Source organism: Ceraceosorus guamensis (assembly GCF_003144195.1).
Source record: "Ceraceosorus guamensis strain MCA 4658 unplaced genomic scaffold IE81scaffold_1, whole genome shotgun sequence".
In the NCBI taxonomy this organism is placed as follows: Eukaryota; Fungi; Basidiomycota; class Exobasidiomycetes; order Ceraceosorales; family Ceraceosoraceae; genus Ceraceosorus; species Ceraceosorus guamensis.
The window spans coordinates 264,117-284,183 of record NW_020289996.1 but is presented as its reverse complement, the minus strand read 5'-3'; the positions used below and the strand labels follow the sequence as shown (position 1 = coordinate 284,183).

The following is a 20,067-nucleotide window of genomic DNA, read 5'->3' as shown; positions in this document are numbered from 1 at the left end:
GCGGCATGCAGCGCCCGACGCGTTTGACTCGAATGACGCGCGCACCGCGGCGTCGAATCTACTCGATCACGCGCTGCTGCCCGCCCTTGACGCTTTACGCACGCGGTTGCGATTTTCGATGGTAAATTATGAATTCATTTATGGATTCAAGATTGGAAGTCGTCAGTCTATAGCTTTGGCGCCCTCGCAGCATAGATCAGCTACAATTACAGATCGCAGCTTTCGCCTAGCTGATGGCGACCCGTTGGAGTGAAGTGCGCCACAGCCAGACCAGCTCGAGGTCAGAGGCAGATGCAAGCCAAGCGTACATGATCGCTGCTCCTAATGTGCGCGGCTAGACCGGGGTGCAGGCTGCGCCCAGGACCAACCGCGCTTCGACCAACGGCTGCTCCAACTCTACATCTGGCACAGACTAGGATGTATCGATGACCTAGTCTGCACCCGTGCGCAGGACATGATTTGTGAGGGCACGTCTGCGCATCAGGTCAGAGGACACGATCGAGAGCTTGAGCAGCGTGCGCGCGATGTAAACATCGTGATTTGCAAAATATCTCATGAAAGGCTAGATGACGCCCCAAAAGTCCTCAAGGGCACAGCAGAACTAAAAGGCGATGAAGGGCGCCGCGTTTGATCAGTCGCTAGTAGATGCGCTGACGCAAAGCTCTAAGTGGTCCTGCATAGCTACAGGCACGAACAAAGACTCACCTTGCCACAAGCAACACTTGCGCTCAAAGAGTACTCGCTGATGCTAATCTTTTCATCGACGATGCTGTCCGCAAAGCTGTCCTTGCCGTGTGCCATAGCCCCAACGAATACCGCGATCGAATGATCGGAGGGAATGCCGTTAGAGAGATAGTTGGAAAGTCTTTGAACCGGCGCATCGAACGACAAAGCTGCACAACAGGTTGGATTGCTTGTCAGCAACGCAAAGGAAACGTCAAGCGTACATGCCTCTGCATTGTTGAGGCTTGGGACGCACTTATCTTGCGGGTGTTGGGTGGGAAGTAATCTGTCACGGGATTTCGAATGACTTTAAGAAGCTTTTCACTTCCTTTGACACTGCGGATCGATAATTTATGAAGCAGTTGCACTGAGCAGCAGGATAGGATCGGTCAGCAATTGTTGGGCTGGGGCGTGGGGCCCCCCGGGCCCCATAGGCTAAGTGCTCACCCATTAGGCCACTGAATCTCTTGAATGTTCGTGGAATTCTGACGTGCGGATTGACCTCGATCAGGACACCTCGCGCGGTGTGTATGTAGACTTGCAGCAATCCCGCTTTATTCAGAGGCGAGTCCAGCAGCGTAAGCAGACACTGGAGAATGTCGGCAAAACCGTAGTGATTAGTGTCACCAGACTTGTGCGTAGACGCATGACGCGCTCTATTCCAACAGCACGTCCAGTGCGTTACAGAATCCGATTGCTCTCACAAGAGGCTCACCTGATGTGTAATGTCTGGCCGAGCTTCAGCAATATCTCTACCCATCTTGGCGAGCACCCTCTGGTGGTCGTCGCAATTCAGTAAGGCGTACTTGTCTCCTCCTTGGTCCTTGCTTCGACCACGACTACTAGATCCGCCCATGGCACCACCTCCGCCATAGCCCCCACTGCCGCCGCCGCCGCTACTGGATGGCCCGCTGCTCATCTTGTACGTCTCCAAGCAAGCTTGTTCCAGCACCACGATCAAGTGCGGCCTGGCACTTTTCTCTGCCAGCGTCTTTGGCACCTTGGGAGCCTGCGGAACCAAATCAGCTCCCACCCTCACTCGCTTCGGAGAGGCGGTCTGTGTCATCGAGGCAGGTGTCACGCCGTTGGCTGCGGTAGCTCCTGGTGTTCCGCTAGTTGACGGGAAAGGTGTGGGCACATTTGTGCCTGGTTTCGAAGGCAGTGCATGTCGCACGCGAGAAGCGGATGGACCCCCTGAGGAAAGCGCAGAGGGTACAAACTCCTGCGCGGCTGGATCGATGACGCCTCGAGATGGTGCCGATGGGGATGAACGCGATGGTAAGGAGGCGATGGGCCGATAAGAAGTGGATGGTTTTGTCGGCTCTGGTGAATCGTCCTCTACTTCCAGCTTGATGCTCGAATCTGAAAGCGCAACGTCCGAAGAGGAACTAGACGGCGACACGGATCTGGAGTTGCCAGCCATGATGGCGATCTTTAACTAAGCAGTCGGGCTCGAAAGGGGTGGCTCTAAGGCCGTGGCGATCTTCCCCTGCGAGTCCTGATCAGTGGCAACGGAAAGCTTGCGGTGGTAGATGCAGCGTGAGACAGAAGAGTTTGGAAGGGGAGGCAGAGCTGTGGAGATGGCCAACAGGAATGGATGACGGGTTGCAATGCCATGTGAACACAGCAGCAACCTTGGGCAGCGGAAAAGTGCTTCTTCAGGCTCACGACTTTTGCACTCACACAATTAATCCACGCCAGCCTAATTCGGCGGAGTTATTCGATTTTTTTGGATTCAAGATCCACGATTGTAACGCGTGACTCGTGACAAGCGCGCGCGGCTCTTCTTCAGGCGTCACTGGTGGTCATAGAGCCACGTGGCCTGGAAGCTCACTTTCACAGTTATATTATACACGCGAGTAACTTAGCTGAGGTGCAACGAACAAGGATGCATGCATGCAGCAGCAGCAGCACGCGCATCACGCATGATCAGAAGCGCGCGAGTGTTTCGCCGCGGTCGTGCATGCTGAATTTCAAACGGGTTAAATGAAAGGCTCGCGCGCCGAGCGCTCACTCCCTTGACTGCTCCGACGCCGAGACGCGCGGGTGTCGGGCGCACGCAAAGAGACGTGACTTGCTTTGCTCTCAACCGTGCAATTCGGAACGCGCTGCTGGGTGTAAAAGCCGTGTTTACTTCAAAAGGGGTGCATTTCCCTGATACGCACCCTTTCTATACCACCACCTAAAATTCTCCCTTACACCTCCTTTACGCGCGATAAATCCGCATTTCACGTCTCTCGCTGGCGTGATCTCCTTTGCCTTTTGCTCTACAAATTTCGTCTTTGCGTGTCGATCAGAGGTGAGTTACTCGCGCACTAATCGTCTCGCTTTGAAGGCATTGACCCTCAAAGTCGCGACTGGCTTGCATCAAAACTGAAATCGAACATCAACACCTCTTTATACATCCACCCACAGCGTGACACACGCGACGCGACGACGCGTTCCCAACACTCTTGACTCCAGACTTCAGCCTCGCTGCGTTCTCGACACCTTTCGCACACCCTGGCTTCGCTGCCTGCGCTTGCAGACCTCGTTGCTTGTCATCACTCACCACCTCACCATCATCAACATCAAGCATAGGTGAGCCAGAAAGCGTGTCGGCCAAGTCTGACTCGCGTCGCTGACCAGCTGTGCTGTCTCGCTCCGTCTCAGTCAGCCATGGAGGGCTATAATAACTGGGCTGTGAGTAAGCTTCCGACACCACCATTGCAATGCATCGCGATGACGTGCACAGACGAATTCCCTGTCGACCGCTGAGCTCATTGCTTCATCTCTCGAAATCCGCCTTTGTCGGCCTGTGCTCTCGGCGCGTCGTCCGCTCCTCTCGACGTTTGTGATCTCTAGCTCGGAGTTGCGCCCCCACCTCCGCATCACTCCTCCCATCATCAGCACCATCAAGGACACCCTCACGCACAACACCCTCAACATGGCGGTCATCAGGTGAGTTGAACATTCACTCCACCCGCACTCGATCTTGGCTGACGTCGCTCCACCAACGCATGTGTGACTAGAACTATGCTCTTGATGCTGGCCAGCAGGAGATCGCGCAGGCGCGAAGTGCTATGATCGAATCCGTTGCCCACATTTCGTCTTCTCTGCGAGCCGCTGCAACGCAGTGCGACTCGTTCGTCAAGATTGTGGCCAAGCATCACCCGACGTCTGCAGCAGCTGCCATCGCCAACATGGGCAATGAGTTCCTGGCTCTCGCTAGCAGTGCTGGCGCAGGTGCACTGGCAGCTCAGACTGGTCTTAATGCTTCTGGTGTTTCTGGCCAGTCTGCTGCACCTCCCACAACGCCCGGTCCAGGCCATGGAGGACGCAGACCTCTTAGCAAAGAAGAAAAGGCAGAAGCCCGCAAGTTGCGCAAAGCAAACCGTGATCCGAAGGCGCCCAAGAGACCTCCCAGCGCATATCTGCTGTTCCAAAACGAGGTTCGAGATGACATGCGAAAGAGGCACCCTGAGCTCACTTACGCTGAGATCTTGAGCAAGATCAGCGAGGCTTGGAAGGCATTGACAGACAACCAGCGCCAAGTAAGTGACCGTTGACGTTTTCGGGACGACAGGATACATCGGAAGCTTTAAGCTCACCCTGCTGTTTCGCGATTTCCTACAGGTATACCACGATAAGACCGTCGAAGCGATGGCTCGTTGGGGAGTGGAGAAGAAAGCTCACGCGGGCGACACGTCGGGCGCACCTGAGTCTTTCGGCGCTGAGTATGGTACTGGTGAGAATGGCTACGGCGGAGACGACGCAGCTCAGGCAGCATCCCAAGCCGTTGGTGGCATGGACTGGAGCTCTGTGCCCACCTCTGCGCTGTCTGGTGAACAGATCTCATCCAAGAAACGAAGCAAAGAGGAGAAGCAGGCGAAAAAGGAAGCGAGGAAAGTAAGTTGCCTGTCCAAACGGGTCAGGGTCACCTTTGAGAAGCCGAGTCTGGCAACAATTGACTGTAACATGCTACTTGCCTTCTTGGACAGCAGAGCAAGATGCACAAGGTCTGAAATCTGCGCTGCTCTTCACCTAGCCGAGCAAATACCTTGCAAAGGACCAGACTGTTTTGTGCAAGACTGTGCTGCTACTGTTCTGTTTTGTTTCTCGGAACTCATGAGACGACAGAGCGAGCATCTGCTTTCGCTGTACGTCTCGCGCGTTTGCTCTCCCTTACCGCTCGTGTACTGTGTATCTCTTGTCTCTCCAGGCCCAAGAATATGAGAAAGAAACCCATGCTTTTGTACGCTGACACTTGGCAAGCTCAACATGCCAGAGTGAACAGCATCGAGACGAGCTACTGCGCATTTGATTTACGATCGTGAACTCTTTCCGCGTTCTCATTGTGTCGACAGCATCACTCAAGTCGCTCTGCCTCATCACAGCTCGTGAGGAAGGCTCATGGATTGGGGACGCGCGTGTGACTCTGACTCTGTACTCGTGGCCGATTGATTCTGTGAAAGGGGGCTGATGGTGGAAAGAGATACGAAGTGAAAGAGAAGAAAGCCAAAGAAGCAAAGAGAACAAATTTGAAGCATGTTCCACTCAAGCTTCCTCTCCTTGTGCCCTGTTAGTGGTGGACTGGTGTACATGAACGCTGCGCGGCTGAAGTGGCGGGTCAACTGGTTCATCGTCTCTAGATGCTGGAGAAGTGCGGCAGCGTGGCAGCACGAGGAGCACTAGAGCATGCCCAGTTGCGCTTGCAGAGTCGCGTCCCAGCACAGACTTCCGTGGCCATATTGAAGGGAATTAGAGCTCGACCCGTCTACATGGCCAGCTCAGCTTGCAAAGCTCTCAACTCTGCATCATCGTCATCCTCCACGGCTTGTCTTCGATTAGGCTCGGCTTGTGTCCTGCTAGGACCCGCTGCGATCGGCGATGGATTGTGCACCGGCGCTCTGTCCGCGCCCACCAGCCTCTCGTTCAATTCTTGCTGCTCCAACTCTTCCAATTCATTCTTGAGCTCGTCCTGCGTGAGGTAGGGGCGATAGAAGCCAAGTATCAGTTTTCGACCCAAATCCGCGCCAAGCATGTGGCTGCGACTTGAGTTGAAGCGAAGCACTTACCTCGTCAATATCATTGCCCATGCCGACAGGGTTGGAAATGGCATCCGAAATTTCTTTGCCGAGGTCCATCTGCTCGCGAATAGAGTCCATTGTGGAGTCGACCTTGTCGATGTTGCTGATGGAGAGGATGCGACCAAGACGTCAGCAATCACTGCCTGTTCCAGACACAACGCTGTGACACACGAGCTCATTTACGCACAGGCTGCCGTGGATGGACCGCAAAGCATCCGCTCCTTTGCGCATAGCCGTCATCGTTTCCAGATTCATGTTTGCGCTCTCGATGGCATTCACTTGGGTCTCCAGAGTCATCCGCGTCCCCGCAATTTGATCGAGCTCGTTCTCGTATGCCTTTTTCTGACGCAGTGCCGCCTGTGCCGCTGATGACGAGCACATGGAGGTGGCGAAGGTGTCAGCTTGGGGTGCTTAGTGTCAGACTCAGTGCACATCTCCGTGCGGATGCACCAGATTAGTGATCCGAAGCATGTGTCAATGAGCTCGGGTGATCATCGGGAGGAATGTCGCGTATATGCGAGCGACGATCCAAATGTGCGAACAGGTTCGGTTCCTGACAACTGCAGCGCGAAGCGCTACTCACCTCGCTTGTTGGTCGTGACGTGCATCCTCGCCTTTTTTGTCTCATCCTCGATCTTCTTGTTCAAGAACTCCTCCTTCTTATCGAGCATGATCAGCTGGGAACGCAATCCCACAATGGCCTCTCTCGCCGCGTGCGGATTCTCCTTTTTCTTCCCCACCAGCCATGAAGACCAGCTCGACATCGTGTACGCTGTTTCGTGTGGAGACGAAGAGGGTGGGTGTGGGTTGCGGCTGAACGCCAAGAGTGAGGACCAGGCCCAGTAGCGAGCTTGGTAGCGGAGTGTGACTGACAGCTAATGCCGCCGCAAATGGCTTCTGCAAATTTGATGCGGCACGGATTCGGTAGGCGAGAGTGACGTGGGGCTAGCTTTGCTCTGACCAGCTCAGCTGAGGCATAGATTGACGATCCGCGTGAGACCGAACGCAGAGTGCCAAGCTTGTGCCACTAATGTGTGATGCCCGCAGAAAGTAGATGGACCCAGTGGTGGATGCTTCAAAGGTCAGTCTCGATCTGAAGTTAGGACAGAGACTGATGTTTATCGTGGAGGTTGTGGTAGGCGCACGTCAAGGCCCGACGATCTCGCCTGGCGCGGATGCACTCACCTCCCACTCACGACTGCTGAGCTCGCGCGCCTCGATCGGTCTGCTGATCTTGAGCGGGCGCGCCCGCGTGTGGAGTTGCTTGCGCGCGCCCACATATTATAAGCAGCAGCATCAGCACTCGTGACTTGATTCACTCGATCGCGTGCCTGCGCGCCACAGGCGCAGCTATATAGAGGTGGCTGGCTGCATGGCTCAGCGCCGCCTCTGTGCCATTCACGATTTCCTTACAATCTGAAATTACTCCACAGCTCGTCTCGACGACTGCCGGTGTATTTGCCTCGCTGCTGCTGATGATATACGGTATGCATGCTGAGCCCTGCTGCCTTGCAAGCAAGAGGCTCATGCCTGAAACATGTCGCGATGAGCAAAGAGACTTTCAAATCGTGAATGACAAACCTTGAGCAGGGAAAGAAGCAAGGATCAATGCAAGCCTTGGCTTTTCGGTCGAAGAGTGCTGTTGAGTCAGAGGTTTGGGTCTTGAGTCTTGTGTATTCCAGTCTCGAACGAGCACAGCAGTCAAGAGTGTCAAAGGTCAAGAGTCAAGCAAGAGTCTTGAGTTGCTAGTCTGATGAGTCTTGATCGACAATTCAGATTCAACATTCGTGATTGAACACAATCGTGAATAAGGTCGTGGATTCGTGGCGCATAAAGCAACGTCACGATCGATGCAAGCAAACCTTGCTTGATTGGTCTTGAAATCTGCGCTGACGGATGACAGTCGGACTGCATGGACTGCTCGTTGTTGTACTTAATTGTTTAGGTCAGAAAGCACACCTGAGACTCAAGACTCATCAAAATGAGTCAAGATTGCTGCCATCTGCTACCACATCATTCAAGATTGCACGACTTTGACTGCACGTACGGCATCATCTAATATCAATTCAATTGTATGCAAGTCCGTTTTGCATGTTGGACCAAATGGTTGAAGTGACACTTATTCAACATTGACTATCGTGTCACAGAGCATTCCAGACTCTTCATTTGATTACGTGTAGCCAGCCGCTTGGCCGGATATACATCTATACACCGCTGCCGGAGCTGCAAAGATGCAGATCAAGGATGTCGTGCTCGTTCAACTCAAAACCAGACTTACTTGGCTTGATTTGAATCAGATTCAACGTCTCGCTTATGTACACCGTGCATCGCTTACCGCTCTTTCGGGAGCGCGCACTTGACGATGTTATTGCATGGTGATATGGGAGCGCAGCCCCGGCCTGAATGCCTGCAGGCCTGCTTGCCTGTCCCTCGGCGTTGCTACCCGTCCATTTTGGTGCTCTGCTTCTGGCTCATCAGATCATGACGGTCATATCCCAGCAGTCATCCAACGTCCTCCAGCCGATCGGGAGGGTCCTTTTCCCAGTACATTACTTTTCTGCCCTACGTTCCCACACCTCCACAGGATCCCCAGCGATCGCAGCCAGGTTGGAGCTCATTCAAACTAAGCACAGACATATAGCAGTCTGCGATTGCTGACAGCAGAAGCTTTGATCCTTCATTCAATCAAAAGCGTACCTCTGGCTCGTCTGCGAAGAGCCAGCCTAGAAGAAAGTACGATTACCCGGCAGCGATAGTCACAATCTGAACGTGGGGCCATCGATCATCGAGCATGTCGAGCCGGCCAGCACCACCAGCTGGAGCCGGGGCCCCATCATCCTCATCAGCCCAAGCCCCCTTGGCTCGCATGACGGATGCAACCGCTGGACCTGGACCTGGACCAGCATCCACCAAGCTAGCCGCTCTCTCCATCGACTCTTACCATCTCGACTCGCCGCCTTTCACAGGCACTGCCGTCGGTGGGCCTCCCCTGGCAGAAGCTGGTGCGAAATTAGCAGCATCACGAAATACCGAGACACCAAAGGAATTGGCACAACAGCGAGTTGGCGTCAATGGACAGATCACTAGCGCATCGCCTTTGTCTAACGAAATTGCCAGCACTTCCTCAGATAGCGCAGCGTCGAGCGGCGGGCACGAAGATGAAGGCCAAGGGCACGATGGCGATGTGCCTCAATGGTTGCTAGACAGTCGTCGACACTCCGTCGAAGCGGGCGACTCCTCTCAATCAGCAAACGCGAGTCCATTGACCATTCGACCCACTTTTCCTTATCATTCCGCATCTCGAGCGTTTCAACCTAGCACATCCACAGTCAGGGAATCATCCCCTCATTCGTCCAGCACCACCACACACACAGCAGCTTCTAGCGCTAGTCGTCAGGCCGAGGCAATGTCCATCACCACTGTGCTCTCGCAGCAAGAAAGGCAGGGACGTCCAGCATACGCTCAAACTGAAGACGTCGATGGGATAGGCCAGGAGTCAGCCAGTCATCCGGCTGATGCGTACGACGAGCTGGATGTCGAAGAGCTAGGTGTCGCTTCGTACGGAGAGGTCCCTCGTCAAGCTCAGGGCAAGGTGAGCGGACTGTCTCCCGGCTTTTTTGGGTGCATACAAGGGCGATGTGACTGATCAATGCGGACCGCCGCCCCTTCTGTCCATCAGGCCGATTACGTGTTTCCCAGGCATCGTCTGCCAACGCGCATGCGTGACGAGTCCAAGATCCCACTTGTCATCGTAGCCTGCGGAAGCTTCTCCCCTCCCACTTATCTGCATTTGTGAGTGGGGAAAGGCGCTGTCTGGTATGATTGCAAAACGTCTGCTGATTCGAAAGAGCACTCATCAAGACGCATCTTCGAGATGGCAAAAGATCAAGTGATCGAGGAGGGCAAGTACGAGCTCTTGGGAGGCTACTACTCTCCAGTGTCTGACTACTACAAGAAGGACGGCTTAGCAAAAGCTACGCATCGAGTGCGGATGTGCGAGTAAGTATGCCTTTACCTCGCAATGTCATTCCACTCATGCACGATCGGTCAGCTCAGATACTATCCTTTCAAACTGCAGGCTCGCAGTCGAGAAGACATCGACCTGGCTAATGGTGGATGCTTGGGAATCTCTACAGGACGAGTACCAAAGGACTGCTGTAGTGCTCGACCACTTCAACGAAGAAATCAATGGAGGCGCCGAAGGAGGAGTCATGCTAGCTGACGGGAGCAAAAGGAGAATAAGAATCATGCTTCTTGCAGGTGGTGATCTAATTCAAAGCATGGGTGAACCGGGAGTCTGGGCCGAAGACGACGTGAGTGAAGCCTCGCTTTGGGTTCCCTTCTCATCGATTTCACTCACTTGGCGTTCCTTTGCAGTTGCATCATATTCTTGGGCGCTACGGCTGCATGATCGTGGAACGTACCGGAGCAGACGTCTGGTCCTTCCTTCTCTCCCATGACCTCTTGTGGAAATACAGACGAAATCTGAACGTGGTCACCCAAGTCATCTACGACGATGTCAGCAGTTCCAAGATCAGGTTATTTATTCGAAGAGGAAAGAGCATACGTTACCTCTTACCTCAAGCCGTCGTTCATTACATGGCCGAAAATCAATTGGTGAGCACCTGAGCGCCGCGAAAGTGCTCTTGCCTCGCACCACTCGTTCCCATCCTGTATCTTGCCCCTGCGCACCACTGACGATTTGTTTGCCGTTTGCGCGGCCCCCTCCGCACTCAGTACCGCTTGCCTGCAGACGATATTGGCGAGCCGGTCGACGCTGACAAAACGTTGACAGAGCACAAAGCGAAGAATGGCTAGGTCAGGAGGTACGGGGGTAAGTGAGCGCATCGTCGGCGGGGCATCAAGTCGCTGGATCATCGTTGCCCTCTCACTAGCACATCTCAATGGACATCTCGTGTCGCTGCGTATGTAATGTATTTCGGAAATGCCTTCCAGACCTCCAATGGATGACTTGGCCCCACTTGGTGCTGCGGCCGGGCTCATCCCCCCAGTGAGAGACACTGTCCAAACTACAAGCGCACGCTCCGGGACGAAGAGATCCTCACACTCATGCCAACAGATTCACACGTATACATTGCACAAGCGCGTCCATGTTCCAAAGGGCCTACTGCTAATCCAGCAAAGCCCAGGAGAAGAAGACAAGAGGGGAGGAAGAATCTAGTAGACTTCCAACACGTACCTCTCCTCCTCTTTCAAGCTCTCAATCTTGGCAGTCGCTTCATCAGCGGGCATGCCTTGGTCCGTGAAGCCATCAATCAAAGCCTGCGTCACGTCTGGTACTGGCCACGTGGGTCCACACAAGCAGGCATAACCTTTGTCTGCCTCGTTGGACGCAGTCAGCAGCTTGGCAATGGTCGCGCTGTGCTCCCTGATACGGTCTTGAATGTAGCTGAAGGGGCAGGGCAAAGCAAGACGTGGGGTGCAATCGCGTGAATACGCGTCACGGAAGGGAACTACGTCAGGCGACACTCACATTTTGTGCTTTTGGTCTCGAGAGAAGGCAGTGAGCAGAGTGATCAGACCATCCCGCTCATACGCCTTGAGCTCCTCGCCGTACAAGAACTCGCTAGCCTCGTAACGAGAACCGAAGCAATAGATGAGAGGGCCAATAGGCAAGCCCTGCTTACGCTGCACATCTCTAGCCTGAATGTATGCTCTGAAGGGAGCAGCACCAGTTCCCAAACCAGCCATGATGATGGGCTGAGTGGTCAGAGGTGGCAGCTTCATGATGGACGGCTTGAGAGAGACGGTCACTTGATCTCCCACTTTGAGGTTGGTCAAGTAGCGCGTGCATTGTCCAAACCTGGGCGATCCGCTCGGAGTGAGCCAGTCCACCGTGACGACGAGCAAATGAACACTCTCGCCCACAGCTGACTGAGCCGAAGCGATGGAGTAGTGACGAGGCTCGATGGGCGAAATCTCGGTCAGGAGCTGCTCCAGGGAAGGACGAGCAGAGGGGAACATGCGAAGAACGTCCGCATACGTGACAGTCTCGACTTCGGACAACTTCTTGAATGTCGCATTACCCTCTGCTGCGGCAATGAATTTGAGCCAGCGAGCATCATCTCTATCCTTCGCGACCTGGCCGAGGAACTCGTAGAAGCGTTTGCCTGGTTTGCCGAAGATGTCCAGGCGTTGCTGCAGCAGCTGGAAGACGGTGCGGGTCTCGAAACGAGCGGGATCGTTCAAGCTGGGAATGCTGATCACCTCTTCTCCCTTTGCTCCGTACCACTCCAAGAATTCCTTTACTTCTTGCTCATCGTTCCAGCCGTGCACACCGAGGGCCTCTCCCACTTCGTACTTGAGGTCGGTACCTGCCGTGCTGAGCTCCATGTGGAAGACGTTGCGGTCGTAGTCGACCGGTGTCAGACGACGATTCTCTGTCACCTTGACCACCCATGTTTGCTCGTGCAGGTCGGGTCGCAAAGACTTGTCGTCCAGACCGTAAGCCTCCGAAAAGAGATTTTGCCAAGCCGGGAGGGCCCAAGTGGCTCTCGAGGTTGGAATGGTGCCGTCAGCAGCAGCAAGAGCTGCAGCGTCCAAATTGGCCGTAAAGGAGTTGTATCGTCCAGCAGACGCCCGGCCCGATGCAGCCGCACTGGCAGTGGCGTCGGCTGAAGTGCTAGCCCAAGCTGCTTCCTCGTATTGGACAGGTTGCACTGCTGCATGAGCTGCTTCGACAAGGGCAGGCAGTCCACCAGGTCCGAGAGGCGCAACGCCCAGAATACGCTGCAGCAGGACAACAGAGTCATCGAGACCGAGTCCGCTGTGGGCATTGAGGTACACAGCGAGGAGCACAGCCGCTGCCACCTCTTTGGTCAATGCTGGAGACTTGGCGCCGCCAGCCAGCTTGTCTGCTGTGGCAGTGGCGTCAACGAGGACAACTCGCGCACGCGCCGATGCGAGGGCTTGCAAGTCGACGGGCGACAGCTTCGTGGGCACCTCCTCCACCTCCCAGCCTGGCGCATTCAGAATGACCGTCGCGCCGGAGGCCAGGTCACCGAACGCATTGACACCCTTCAGACAGCTAATGTCGCCGACTACAAGAGCGTGAATTCCTCCTTCTGTAGCCAGATGAGCGGGGAAGATGTCATCTCCAGGATTACCGAGGACAACATCCGAACGTACTACGCCTCCAACGCTAAAGTTATCGAAGCGAGAGATGATGCGACTACCTTCGCCAGTCGTGCGAGAGCGCAGCGCACGTGCGAGCAGTCGACCGGTGTAGGATGTTGGAGAAGCGTCGCCGTCCAAGAAGCTGACGACGCGCTGAGCACCAAGTAGACCCGCTGGTGTTGCCACGCTTTCAGCGAAGACGGTGGCAAGGCTGCTGATTGGGCCAGATGCAGCCGCCCGGAAGAGCGAGACCCATTGGCCTGCCGAGATGGTCTGTCCAGCGGAGAAAGCAAGAGGCTGAACAGCGCGAACGATGCCGCTGGTAAAGTCATTGAGCAGAGCTGCCTGCACATCGTCGAACAGAACGCCAGATGCGCCTGAACGCAACTCGTCGACAACAAAGACGCGCTTGACAGAAGCTGGCAAGGCAGCCAGAAGGTCGTCGTCGCTCCAAGGGCGCAGCACACGAACAGCAAGGATGCCAACCTTCTCTGCTACACCGCTCCGGGAGAGCAGAGCACGAGCGGCGCTAGCGTGAGAGCCATTTGGCATCACAATCACGGACGTAGCATCTGCAGCGCCGTAGTAATCAAAGTGAGAAAGACCACGACGGCCAAGGGCTGCGCTAATGGAAGTTGCTGTTCCGCTTCCAAGGGTCGGCTCGGACAGTGCTGCTACTTCGCGAGCCGAGTAGGCGCCATCGAAGACGTGGACAGCGTGCTCTTGCGTGCCAGCTTCGTAGATGGAAGCAGCGACGTCGACGGCTTCTTGACGGCCAGCAGAGAGAATGACTGCAAAGTCCGGGGCGCCCACGGGGCTGGCTCCCGTAAGAGCAGCCGTGGCGCCGAGCACGCTGGCGTAGTCATTAGCCACCCGCAGGTTGTCGTCGTGATCGACGGCCTGGGAAGCTGCGCTGGCGTGAATGACGAGCCTGGAATCCGATGGTGGCAGCGCAGCGAGTGTGGGAGCCATCGCCACCAAGCCTTGAGCATTGGTCAGGGCACTGACCACTTTTTTCAATGCTGCTGGTGCGCCGCTCGTCGTTCCCTTCTCCGCCACATAGCCAGCGATGGCATTTCCGGCACCTCCACGGGTCTGCAGACTGAAGACACAGGGTCTGCCCGCCACCCAGCCTTTGGCTACCGCTTCTTTCGCCTCGCGCTCAGCCCACGCTCCAAAGCCGGCGTTGGTGGCTGACTCGTAGACAAAGAGCGAGTTGGATGAGCGGTAAGCCAGCTGTTCGATCAAGCCTGCACTTGTAGCCTTCAGCTCGGCCTGTGGCAAACCAGTGAGCCATACTGGAGCGTCGGACTTGGAGGCCACTTCTTCGGTTGATTTGGTGTCGGAACCGCTGAGGTTCATACGTGTGTCGAGGATACGTGCAGCATCTTGCGCGGGTCGACTGTTGGGGACGACGCCAAGCTCCTGGGCTACGAGTTTGGCGGGCTGAGCAGCCTCTTCTTGTTTGCTCAGCGCGGGCTTTGCAGCGTCGGCTCCAAACCTCGTAGGGTCCACGTCGTCCAACTTGGTAGTCTCATCAGCAGTACGTGCGCTGCCACTACCGAGCACTTTTGCGGCTTTGTCGCGCGTGCTACGGGTGACTTTGCGGCTTGGAGCGAAGGATGCTCGAGAGAGAGCAAGAGCACCTCCGATGCCTACAGCCAGACCACCGGCGAAGATGGCTGCCGTGCCAAACGGAGCGTTCGCATGTACCGTGGCCATCGTGATCTTGTGAACGCGAGGCTGAGGTGAGGAGTGATTTGACGTGTGTAGGGGATGAGGATGGAGAGGGAGCAGTGGCTGCTGGTTGATGACTGAGCCCCAATCACACTCTTGACTCCAGGTCACGCGCAGCGAGAAGAAGTCGCAAATTTGGGCGCGCGTGAGCTCATCTGCTGCTCGGCCTTTGCGGGAAGCCGCTCTGCGTCTTTTCCTTTTTCTTTTTGCCAATTAAAATTCCATTCAATTCAAGATCGCAGCTCGTTATTTGTTGTTTGGTTCAACGCTTCAATAAGCTGCTGCTGTCGCATGCATGCGCGTGTGGCTTTTCTCGCTCGGGTCCAATCGAGCGCGCGGGAGACCGGCACAGGCTGCGCTAGCACGCAATATCACGTGGGCATACAATCGACATCTAAGAATCTTGAATCAGAATCAAGAATCATCCGCTGCTATACGGCGATAGACCATGCGGCCGTGATGTTCTTCTGGGCCTGTGCTTCGAGGTGAAGAACAATCAACCTCCTGATGAAGCCTTTTTGCAAGAGCTCTGGAAGTCTGCGAGTATCCGGAACAATGGTGGATGGTGGATCAAACGCAAACGATGAGAGCAATTTCTCAAATGTCAAGCAGCCCTGTCCGAATCACGCAGGATCCTGAATGGACACGCGCAGCGTCGTTCGGTACTACATATGTGACTCCGTCACTACGGTGAGAGGCGCCCAAAGGCTTTACCCTGCCGGTCGCGGAAGGTCAAGAGTCAGAGCGCCCATGAATTCGAAGGAAAATCGGTAGGCTGGGCGGGTGTCTCTTTGCGGCACGACGCCGTACTCAGGCCGTACTGGAAGGTGCTGAAGGTGGTGAAGAGCAGCACGGTTGCGTTGCCAACTCGATTCTTTGCCCCGCCCAATCCGCGCGTCTTGGTGTCCACGCCACAAGCGCGCACCGGGTCTCGCCACTCGCTTTGCCGCCTTGCCACTGGCTGCCTCCGCCGCTCAAGCAGTCGTGCCTGCGTTGGTGTTTGTGGAGTGTCGCATTCAATGTTGCTGTGGCGAAGAAGACACCACATCAATTGGCGTGGCAAGTGGGGTGAGCATTTGCTAGTGCTGCGACCGCTGCGACCGCTGCGAATCTGTCAGTCGTTGTGAGGCGCTGCCACACTTGTTGTGGCTAAGGCATAAGCAACGCCTGCGCTCCCGCTCCTGGACAGCGTCTCTTATAAGCTCTCCTCTTTACCACAAACCACCAGCTCTTGTCTCATACTTTTCTTCCCTGGCATTCGAGGACGCTATTCAGCAAGCTGGCCTTGCACATTCTGCGTGTCCTCTCTTTATGGTACATCTTGCGCAATGCGGCGTCAAAGTCTCCCTCGATGGAGTCTTGCTTACCGTAGCTTTTTGCTAGCTACTGCTCTCGCAGCTGCAGCAAGTCGGCCCTGCCAAGCTATCTCGGTGGATGGCGATGATACGCTTCTCTACAAACGTGGTCTCGAGGAGATCCTAAGCAACGCGCAAAGATTCGGCCACGGCACGCCCGGCAGCGATGCGTCTCGCTCTGCTCAGCTTTCTGGCGCTCAGCTACAGGATATTGGGCGGCCTCAGAGCGGCTCAGACCGAATACCCTCCAGCTGGCCCATGCAGCACGACTCTACTTCGTTGCCCCGCTCTCACTTGACGGATACTGATCAAGGCACGCAATTCCACCATCCCTTGACCTCTATGGGGAATCGCCACAGCGATGCGATACCAATTCGCGACGCTCCTGAGGCATATGAGGCGCTTCCACGCTTTCATGGGCTCCAAGCCGCTCCTCGAACCGATCGACAAGCTACTTCTCAGATCGCCTCTTCGTACGTCTCGCATCCACACAGTGCAAAAGATGGCGGTGCAAGCCCGTTGGCCAGAGCACCTTCCCATGCAGGCCTCACCTCTGACGAATCTTGGCAGCCGCCGGGTGGTTGGGGCAGTGTGCGCCCAAAGAAAGACTGGGACAAGCTCACCGAATGGGGCAAAGTCTTTCGGATTAGGCGCTTCAGGAATGCTGAAGCCGGTATACGCCCCGTACGCTCTGACAGACCAAGAAACAGTTCCTGGGCCTACGATGAACACGGTGCTCCACGACCCAAGCGTGACGATGAATTAGGGCCCTACGCGCGTTGGCGCCGCCAAAATGCCGACAAGGTGGCCGCATCAGTCGCAAGAAGTCTTGAGCGGGCCAAGGAGAATGTAGTTCGCGCTCAACAAGGACTACCACCCCTCCCCCCGGGCAAGAGAGGTCGCCGACTTTCAGACAAACCACTGAGTAGGTCGGGCACGTATAGGCGCGCACAGGCAGGACGAGCACTACCAAATCACCCGGATCAAATGCCAGCTCCAGATGTAGGCAGGACTGCAAGAGCGAGAGAGCGGAGATTGAGACAAGAAGAGGACATCAGAGCTCAAGAGAGCTCCGACGGCTCCAAGAGCCCTCCCTCATCGACAGCGCACCCGCATGTTGAACGTCGTTCACTCTCCGGATGGCAGCTTTCAAAGCGTGGTCCACCGGTATCTGAGCTCGCGCACCTCTTGGACTCAGGGGCCCCTCAGGCACTGCACGCCGCAGAGCGTTTGAGTCCTACTCATGAGGCTGGCCCTTCCAGTCTTATCCAAAGCGGCGGTGCTCCCCGAAAAGTCTTGGACTTTGATCTCAATGAGGTAGGTCTTCTGGTGCGATGTGGGGTCTTAACAGCACTGACACCCTCACCTTCGCCTGGACGTCCAGCTGCCTGTCGAGGCTACTCATGTTCCATCTTCTCCCTTACCAATTAGCCCTCAGGGACCCTCGCTCTCCCCGCAAAGTGTATCAACATCGCGTGTTTCCAAGGAGGTCCCTCAGCAGCCAGAGGAGATCGTTGGCGGCAGCTACCGCGGCCATCTTGGAGTCAGTGTTGCTTCGTGCGGTCTTGTCGTCTCAACGCACACTCACGGCATTCCCTTTCCCCCAACATCCACAGACTCCGATGGGCTACAAGCACAAGCCCTTCGATCAGCTGAGCAAAGCGCAAAAATGGAACCGACTGAACCCCGAAAAAGCGCTGGATACGCGCAGAAGATGGGCTGCAAAGCGAAAAGAAACTCCGTCAGCCCCTAAGGCTGCTCGACCCATTGACCCTCGGCCGTTCGAGAGCCTTCCGGCATCAACGCAGTACAATCGTCTGCATCCAGAAAAGAATGTGCAGTACAAGCGAAGGCGAATGCTGAAGCAGAAAATCCTTGCAATGGAAGAATCTGGCAGTGCAAATCCCGAAGAATTGGCTGAAGCTCGTGCAGCTCTAGCGTCGGAGCCTTATTTACCACAAGGCGTGAGTGCAAGCTGTTGCTCGCATGCGAGCGTCTGACGGTCGACGATACAAAGGCCACGTCACGCTGACGATCTCGCCTTTGTAGCGCCCTGTTGGAAGTAAGAGTGTGAACGTCAAGCCCTTTGAAGAATTAAGCGCTTCTGGCCAGTACAAGCGGCTTCATCCGCAGAGGACGGAAAAGTACCAGGCTCGCAAGCGTATCGACAAACCGCTGCCTAATGGTAGTAAGGTCAAGTCGTACGAAGAACTCTCGGCATCCGGCAAGTATAATCGGGACCACCCTGACAAAAGCTACATGTACAGGCAGAATCGGCGCGCCAAGTTCCTTGCCACCCACACGCCTTTGCCGCCTGGACCCAGACCAGGGAGCAAAAGAGTGGCACGGCCGAGCTCCTCCACCACCGTCTTGGAGCAGCGAGCCTATGAAGAGGGCCATCTGGACGATTTCTTCGAGCACGGCTACCACCATCTGGTTGGTGGGCCATCCTCGCCGCTCGCAAAGACGCACGAAGTACTTGACTATTTCGACCCTCCACGAGCAATGGAATCCAATAGTGCGCACGCATCTCAGCACGTTGCTCCTTCTTCGCGCGAGCCGGTGCGTGCGGACTGGACAGATTTCGAGTTTGCATCACGGCAACTACTCCTCGTTTTGCTGATGCTGTCAGCGCCTCTCGCTCTTGCAGTCATCTTCGCATTCCGAGGGGCAGCGAAGCCGCATGCACGATGATCATCACGAAAGTGATCACACGGCGCAAGTGCAAACACCAGAAAGTTCTACAAATGGAGCAGAGTCGAGTGCAACATCGGCTCCAGCTCGAAAGCAAAATCGCTCGTACGGCGGCAGGCCTCGCGGACGACCACCGAAACTGAGCACGATGCCAGAAAGCGATGAAGCCAAGACAAGGCGTTTGCAGCGTAAATATGCTCACCCATTCGAGCCGAGACCCTTGAAGAAGGTCACGGACATCAACTTGAATTCTTCGTATCAGCGACGTTACCGCGGTGGTAAGAAGCTGGATACGGTACTGCAAGATATCGAATTTTTGAAAAAGAATCCCGAACGCCACGAGCACCTGCTGAAGAACGCGCACACAAGAGCTCAGCACTTCTTCAGCCAGACTAATGGTCCGGTTGGAAAGCGGTGGGAGGTTCCTTATCGAGCAGTTCGCATGACGCCACAAGCCCTCATGAACTTGGGAAAAGAGGGCCGTTACTATCATGTCAGAAAGCTCAGACAGGCCGCAGCAGAAGCAGACGAGCGTGCAAAGTATCTCGCTGAGCACCCACTAGCCACAAATGAGGTCAAGAAAATGGCCAGAGAAAGGGCGGAGTCCATGGCAAGCTTGGCGGGACACACCTACAAACCGCGGACAAACCCATGGACCGCGGGCGACTCGAAGTCGGTTGCCTTGTTACCAAAGGCAACAGCAGAAGCCTTGGCTACCTGGCGCCAAAGTGTTCGCCGTCCTTCTAATGGGTCGAAAGATGCAGCAAGCTCCTCTGCGCCTGCCTCGCCATCTGGACCGAGTGCTGAGTGATACGCAAACTCAATGTCATCGCACAATGAATTTGGACTTCGAGGTCTTCTGCGATGTGACTTGTTCCTAGGTGAAGCGTGTGTCTGATGCTTAGCCTGCCATCATGAGCATCACCTGGTGACGCTCTTGGTCTCTGGTCTTCCAGACAGCGTGAGACACGTTCCCAATTCGTGAATGCATAGTGTCTCTGTCGCTTCACCTGACTTCCATCATCTCGACATCGAGCGTGGAGCAGGATGACATGCTTCAATTCAATCATTTTGGAATTGACGTACTGGAATGCATGCGAATACAACAGGCCGCAGAGACGACTGCAGGAATTAGGTGTGCGCACTGCACTGCCACTTTTGAAGTATCTGAAATCTGGCCATGTGCTCTCGGAGGTGCTGCTCTCTTTCCTGCACCTAGAATTTGCTTCACTGCCCTTGATCTTGCTGTAGCTTGTTGAGGCGAGTTTTCCTGGTTGCTGGCGTGCGTGGGTGCTTGACGCCCTTCATCGAGTCGCTCAAATCGGTCATGAATGCCTTTGGGTGCGCCTGAT

At 55.3% G+C, this 20,067-nt stretch overlaps 6 protein-coding genes across 6 annotated transcripts; 3 read left to right on the top strand and 3 right to left on the bottom strand.

The window, feature by feature from the left end:
* Nucleotides 1–118: 118 nt before the first annotated feature.
* Nucleotides 119–2,387, bottom strand: IE81DRAFT_296219 (Nep1-domain-containing protein). Its single transcript, XM_025512130.1, has 5 exons — nucleotides 1,439–2,387; nucleotides 1,171–1,312; nucleotides 980–1,090; nucleotides 706–893; nucleotides 119–601 (listed from the first exon to the last, which is right to left on the bottom strand). The coding sequence occupies exons 1-5, from the start codon at nucleotides 2,144–2,146 to the stop codon at nucleotides 563–565; spliced, it is 1,188 nt and encodes a 395-aa protein (XP_025373459.1). The 5' UTR covers nucleotides 2,147–2,387; the 3' UTR covers nucleotides 119–562.
* An 800-nt stretch (nucleotides 2,388–3,187) lies between these two features.
* IE81DRAFT_319183 (hypothetical protein) lies at nucleotides 3,188–4,842 on the top strand. Its single transcript, XM_025512647.1, has 6 exons — nucleotides 3,188–3,303; nucleotides 3,380–3,405; nucleotides 3,568–3,663; nucleotides 3,735–4,256; nucleotides 4,339–4,611; nucleotides 4,704–4,842. Exons 2-6 carry the CDS (start codon nucleotides 3,382–3,384, stop codon nucleotides 4,725–4,727), a joined length of 939 nt encoding a protein of 312 aa, XP_025373458.1. The 5' UTR covers nucleotides 3,188–3,303; nucleotides 3,380–3,381; the 3' UTR covers nucleotides 4,728–4,842.
* Nucleotides 4,843–5,011: 169 nt separating this feature from the next.
* On the bottom strand, nucleotides 5,012–7,047 carry IE81DRAFT_307811 (Snf7-domain-containing protein). Its single transcript, XM_025512358.1, has 4 exons — nucleotides 6,376–7,047; nucleotides 5,980–6,157; nucleotides 5,781–5,895; nucleotides 5,012–5,683 (listed from the first exon to the last, which is right to left on the bottom strand). Exons 1-4 carry the CDS (start codon nucleotides 6,554–6,556, stop codon nucleotides 5,480–5,482), a joined length of 678 nt encoding a protein of 225 aa, XP_025373457.1. The 5' UTR covers nucleotides 6,557–7,047; the 3' UTR covers nucleotides 5,012–5,479.
* Nucleotides 7,048–8,583: 1,536 nt separating this feature from the next.
* IE81DRAFT_284286 (Nucleotidylyl transferase) lies at nucleotides 8,584–10,421 on the top strand (the record flags this gene model as incomplete). The annotated part of the gene is made up of 5 exons (XM_025511587.1): nucleotides 8,584–9,384; nucleotides 9,472–9,584; nucleotides 9,654–9,791; nucleotides 9,871–10,105; nucleotides 10,170–10,421. 5 exons carry the CDS (start codon nucleotides 8,584–8,586, stop codon nucleotides 10,419–10,421), a joined length of 1,539 nt encoding a protein of 512 aa, XP_025373456.1.
* A 408-nt stretch (nucleotides 10,422–10,829) lies between these two features.
* IE81DRAFT_319179 (hypothetical protein) lies at nucleotides 10,830–14,793 on the bottom strand. Its single transcript, XM_025512646.1, has 2 exons — nucleotides 11,287–14,793; nucleotides 10,830–11,202 (listed from the first exon to the last, which is right to left on the bottom strand). Exons 1-2 carry the CDS (start codon nucleotides 14,649–14,651, stop codon nucleotides 10,971–10,973), a joined length of 3,597 nt encoding a protein of 1,198 aa, XP_025373455.1. The 5' UTR covers nucleotides 14,652–14,793; the 3' UTR covers nucleotides 10,830–10,970.
* A 3,786-nt stretch (nucleotides 14,794–18,579) lies between these two features.
* Nucleotides 18,580–19,785, top strand: IE81DRAFT_3242 (hypothetical protein). Its single transcript, XM_025514169.1, has one exon. It carries the CDS (start codon nucleotides 18,705–18,707, stop codon nucleotides 19,524–19,526), a length of 822 nt encoding a protein of 273 aa, XP_025373454.1. The 5' UTR covers nucleotides 18,580–18,704; the 3' UTR covers nucleotides 19,527–19,785.
* The last annotated feature ends 282 nt before the right edge of the window (nucleotides 19,786–20,067 follow it).

Bases quoted from the DNA above. Each gene is read 5' to 3' on its own strand.
- IE81DRAFT_296219 (XM_025512130.1), bottom strand. From the start codon at position 2,146: ATGGCTGGCAACTCCAGATCCGTGTCGCCGTCTAGTTCCTCTTCGGAC. The intron at 1,313-1,438 runs GTGAGCCTCTTG...GACATTCTCCAG, and splicing joins GGCCAGACATTACACATCAG to TGTCTGCTTACGCTGCTGGA. The intron at 1,091-1,170 runs GTGAGCACTTAG...CCTGCTGCTCAG, and splicing joins GAGATTCAGTGGCCTAATGG to TGCAACTGCTTCATAAATTA.
- IE81DRAFT_307811 (XM_025512358.1), bottom strand. From the start codon at position 6,556: ATGTCGAGCTGGTCTTCATGGCTGGTGGGGAAGAAAAAGGAGAATCCG. The intron at 6,158-6,375 runs GTGAGTAGCGCT...GCTCGTCATCAG, and splicing joins CGTCACGACCAACAAGCGAG to CGGCACAGGCGGCACTGCGT. The intron at 5,896-5,979 runs GTGCGTAAATGA...CCTCTCCATCAG, and splicing joins CGGTCCATCCACGGCAGCCT to CAACATCGACAAGGTCGACT.
- IE81DRAFT_319183 (XM_025512647.1), top strand. From the start codon at position 3,382: ATGGAGGGCTATAATAACTGGGCT. The intron at 4,257-4,338 runs GTAAGTGACCGT...GATTTCCTACAG, and splicing joins TGACAGACAACCAGCGCCAA to GTATACCACGATAAGACCGT. The intron at 4,612-4,703 runs GTAAGTTGCCTG...CTTCTTGGACAG, and splicing joins CGAAAAAGGAAGCGAGGAAA to CAGAGCAAGATGCACAAGGT.
- IE81DRAFT_3242 (XM_025514169.1), top strand. From the start codon at position 18,705: ATGCACGATGATCATCACGAAAGTGATCACACGGCGCAAGTGCAAACA.
- IE81DRAFT_319179 (XM_025512646.1), bottom strand. From the start codon at position 14,651: ATGGCCACGGTACATGCGAACGCTCCGTTTGGCACGGCAGCCATCTTC. The intron at 11,203-11,286 runs GTGAGTGTCGCC...CTGCCCCTTCAG, and splicing joins CGAGACCAAAAGCACAAAAT to CTACATTCAAGACCGTATCA.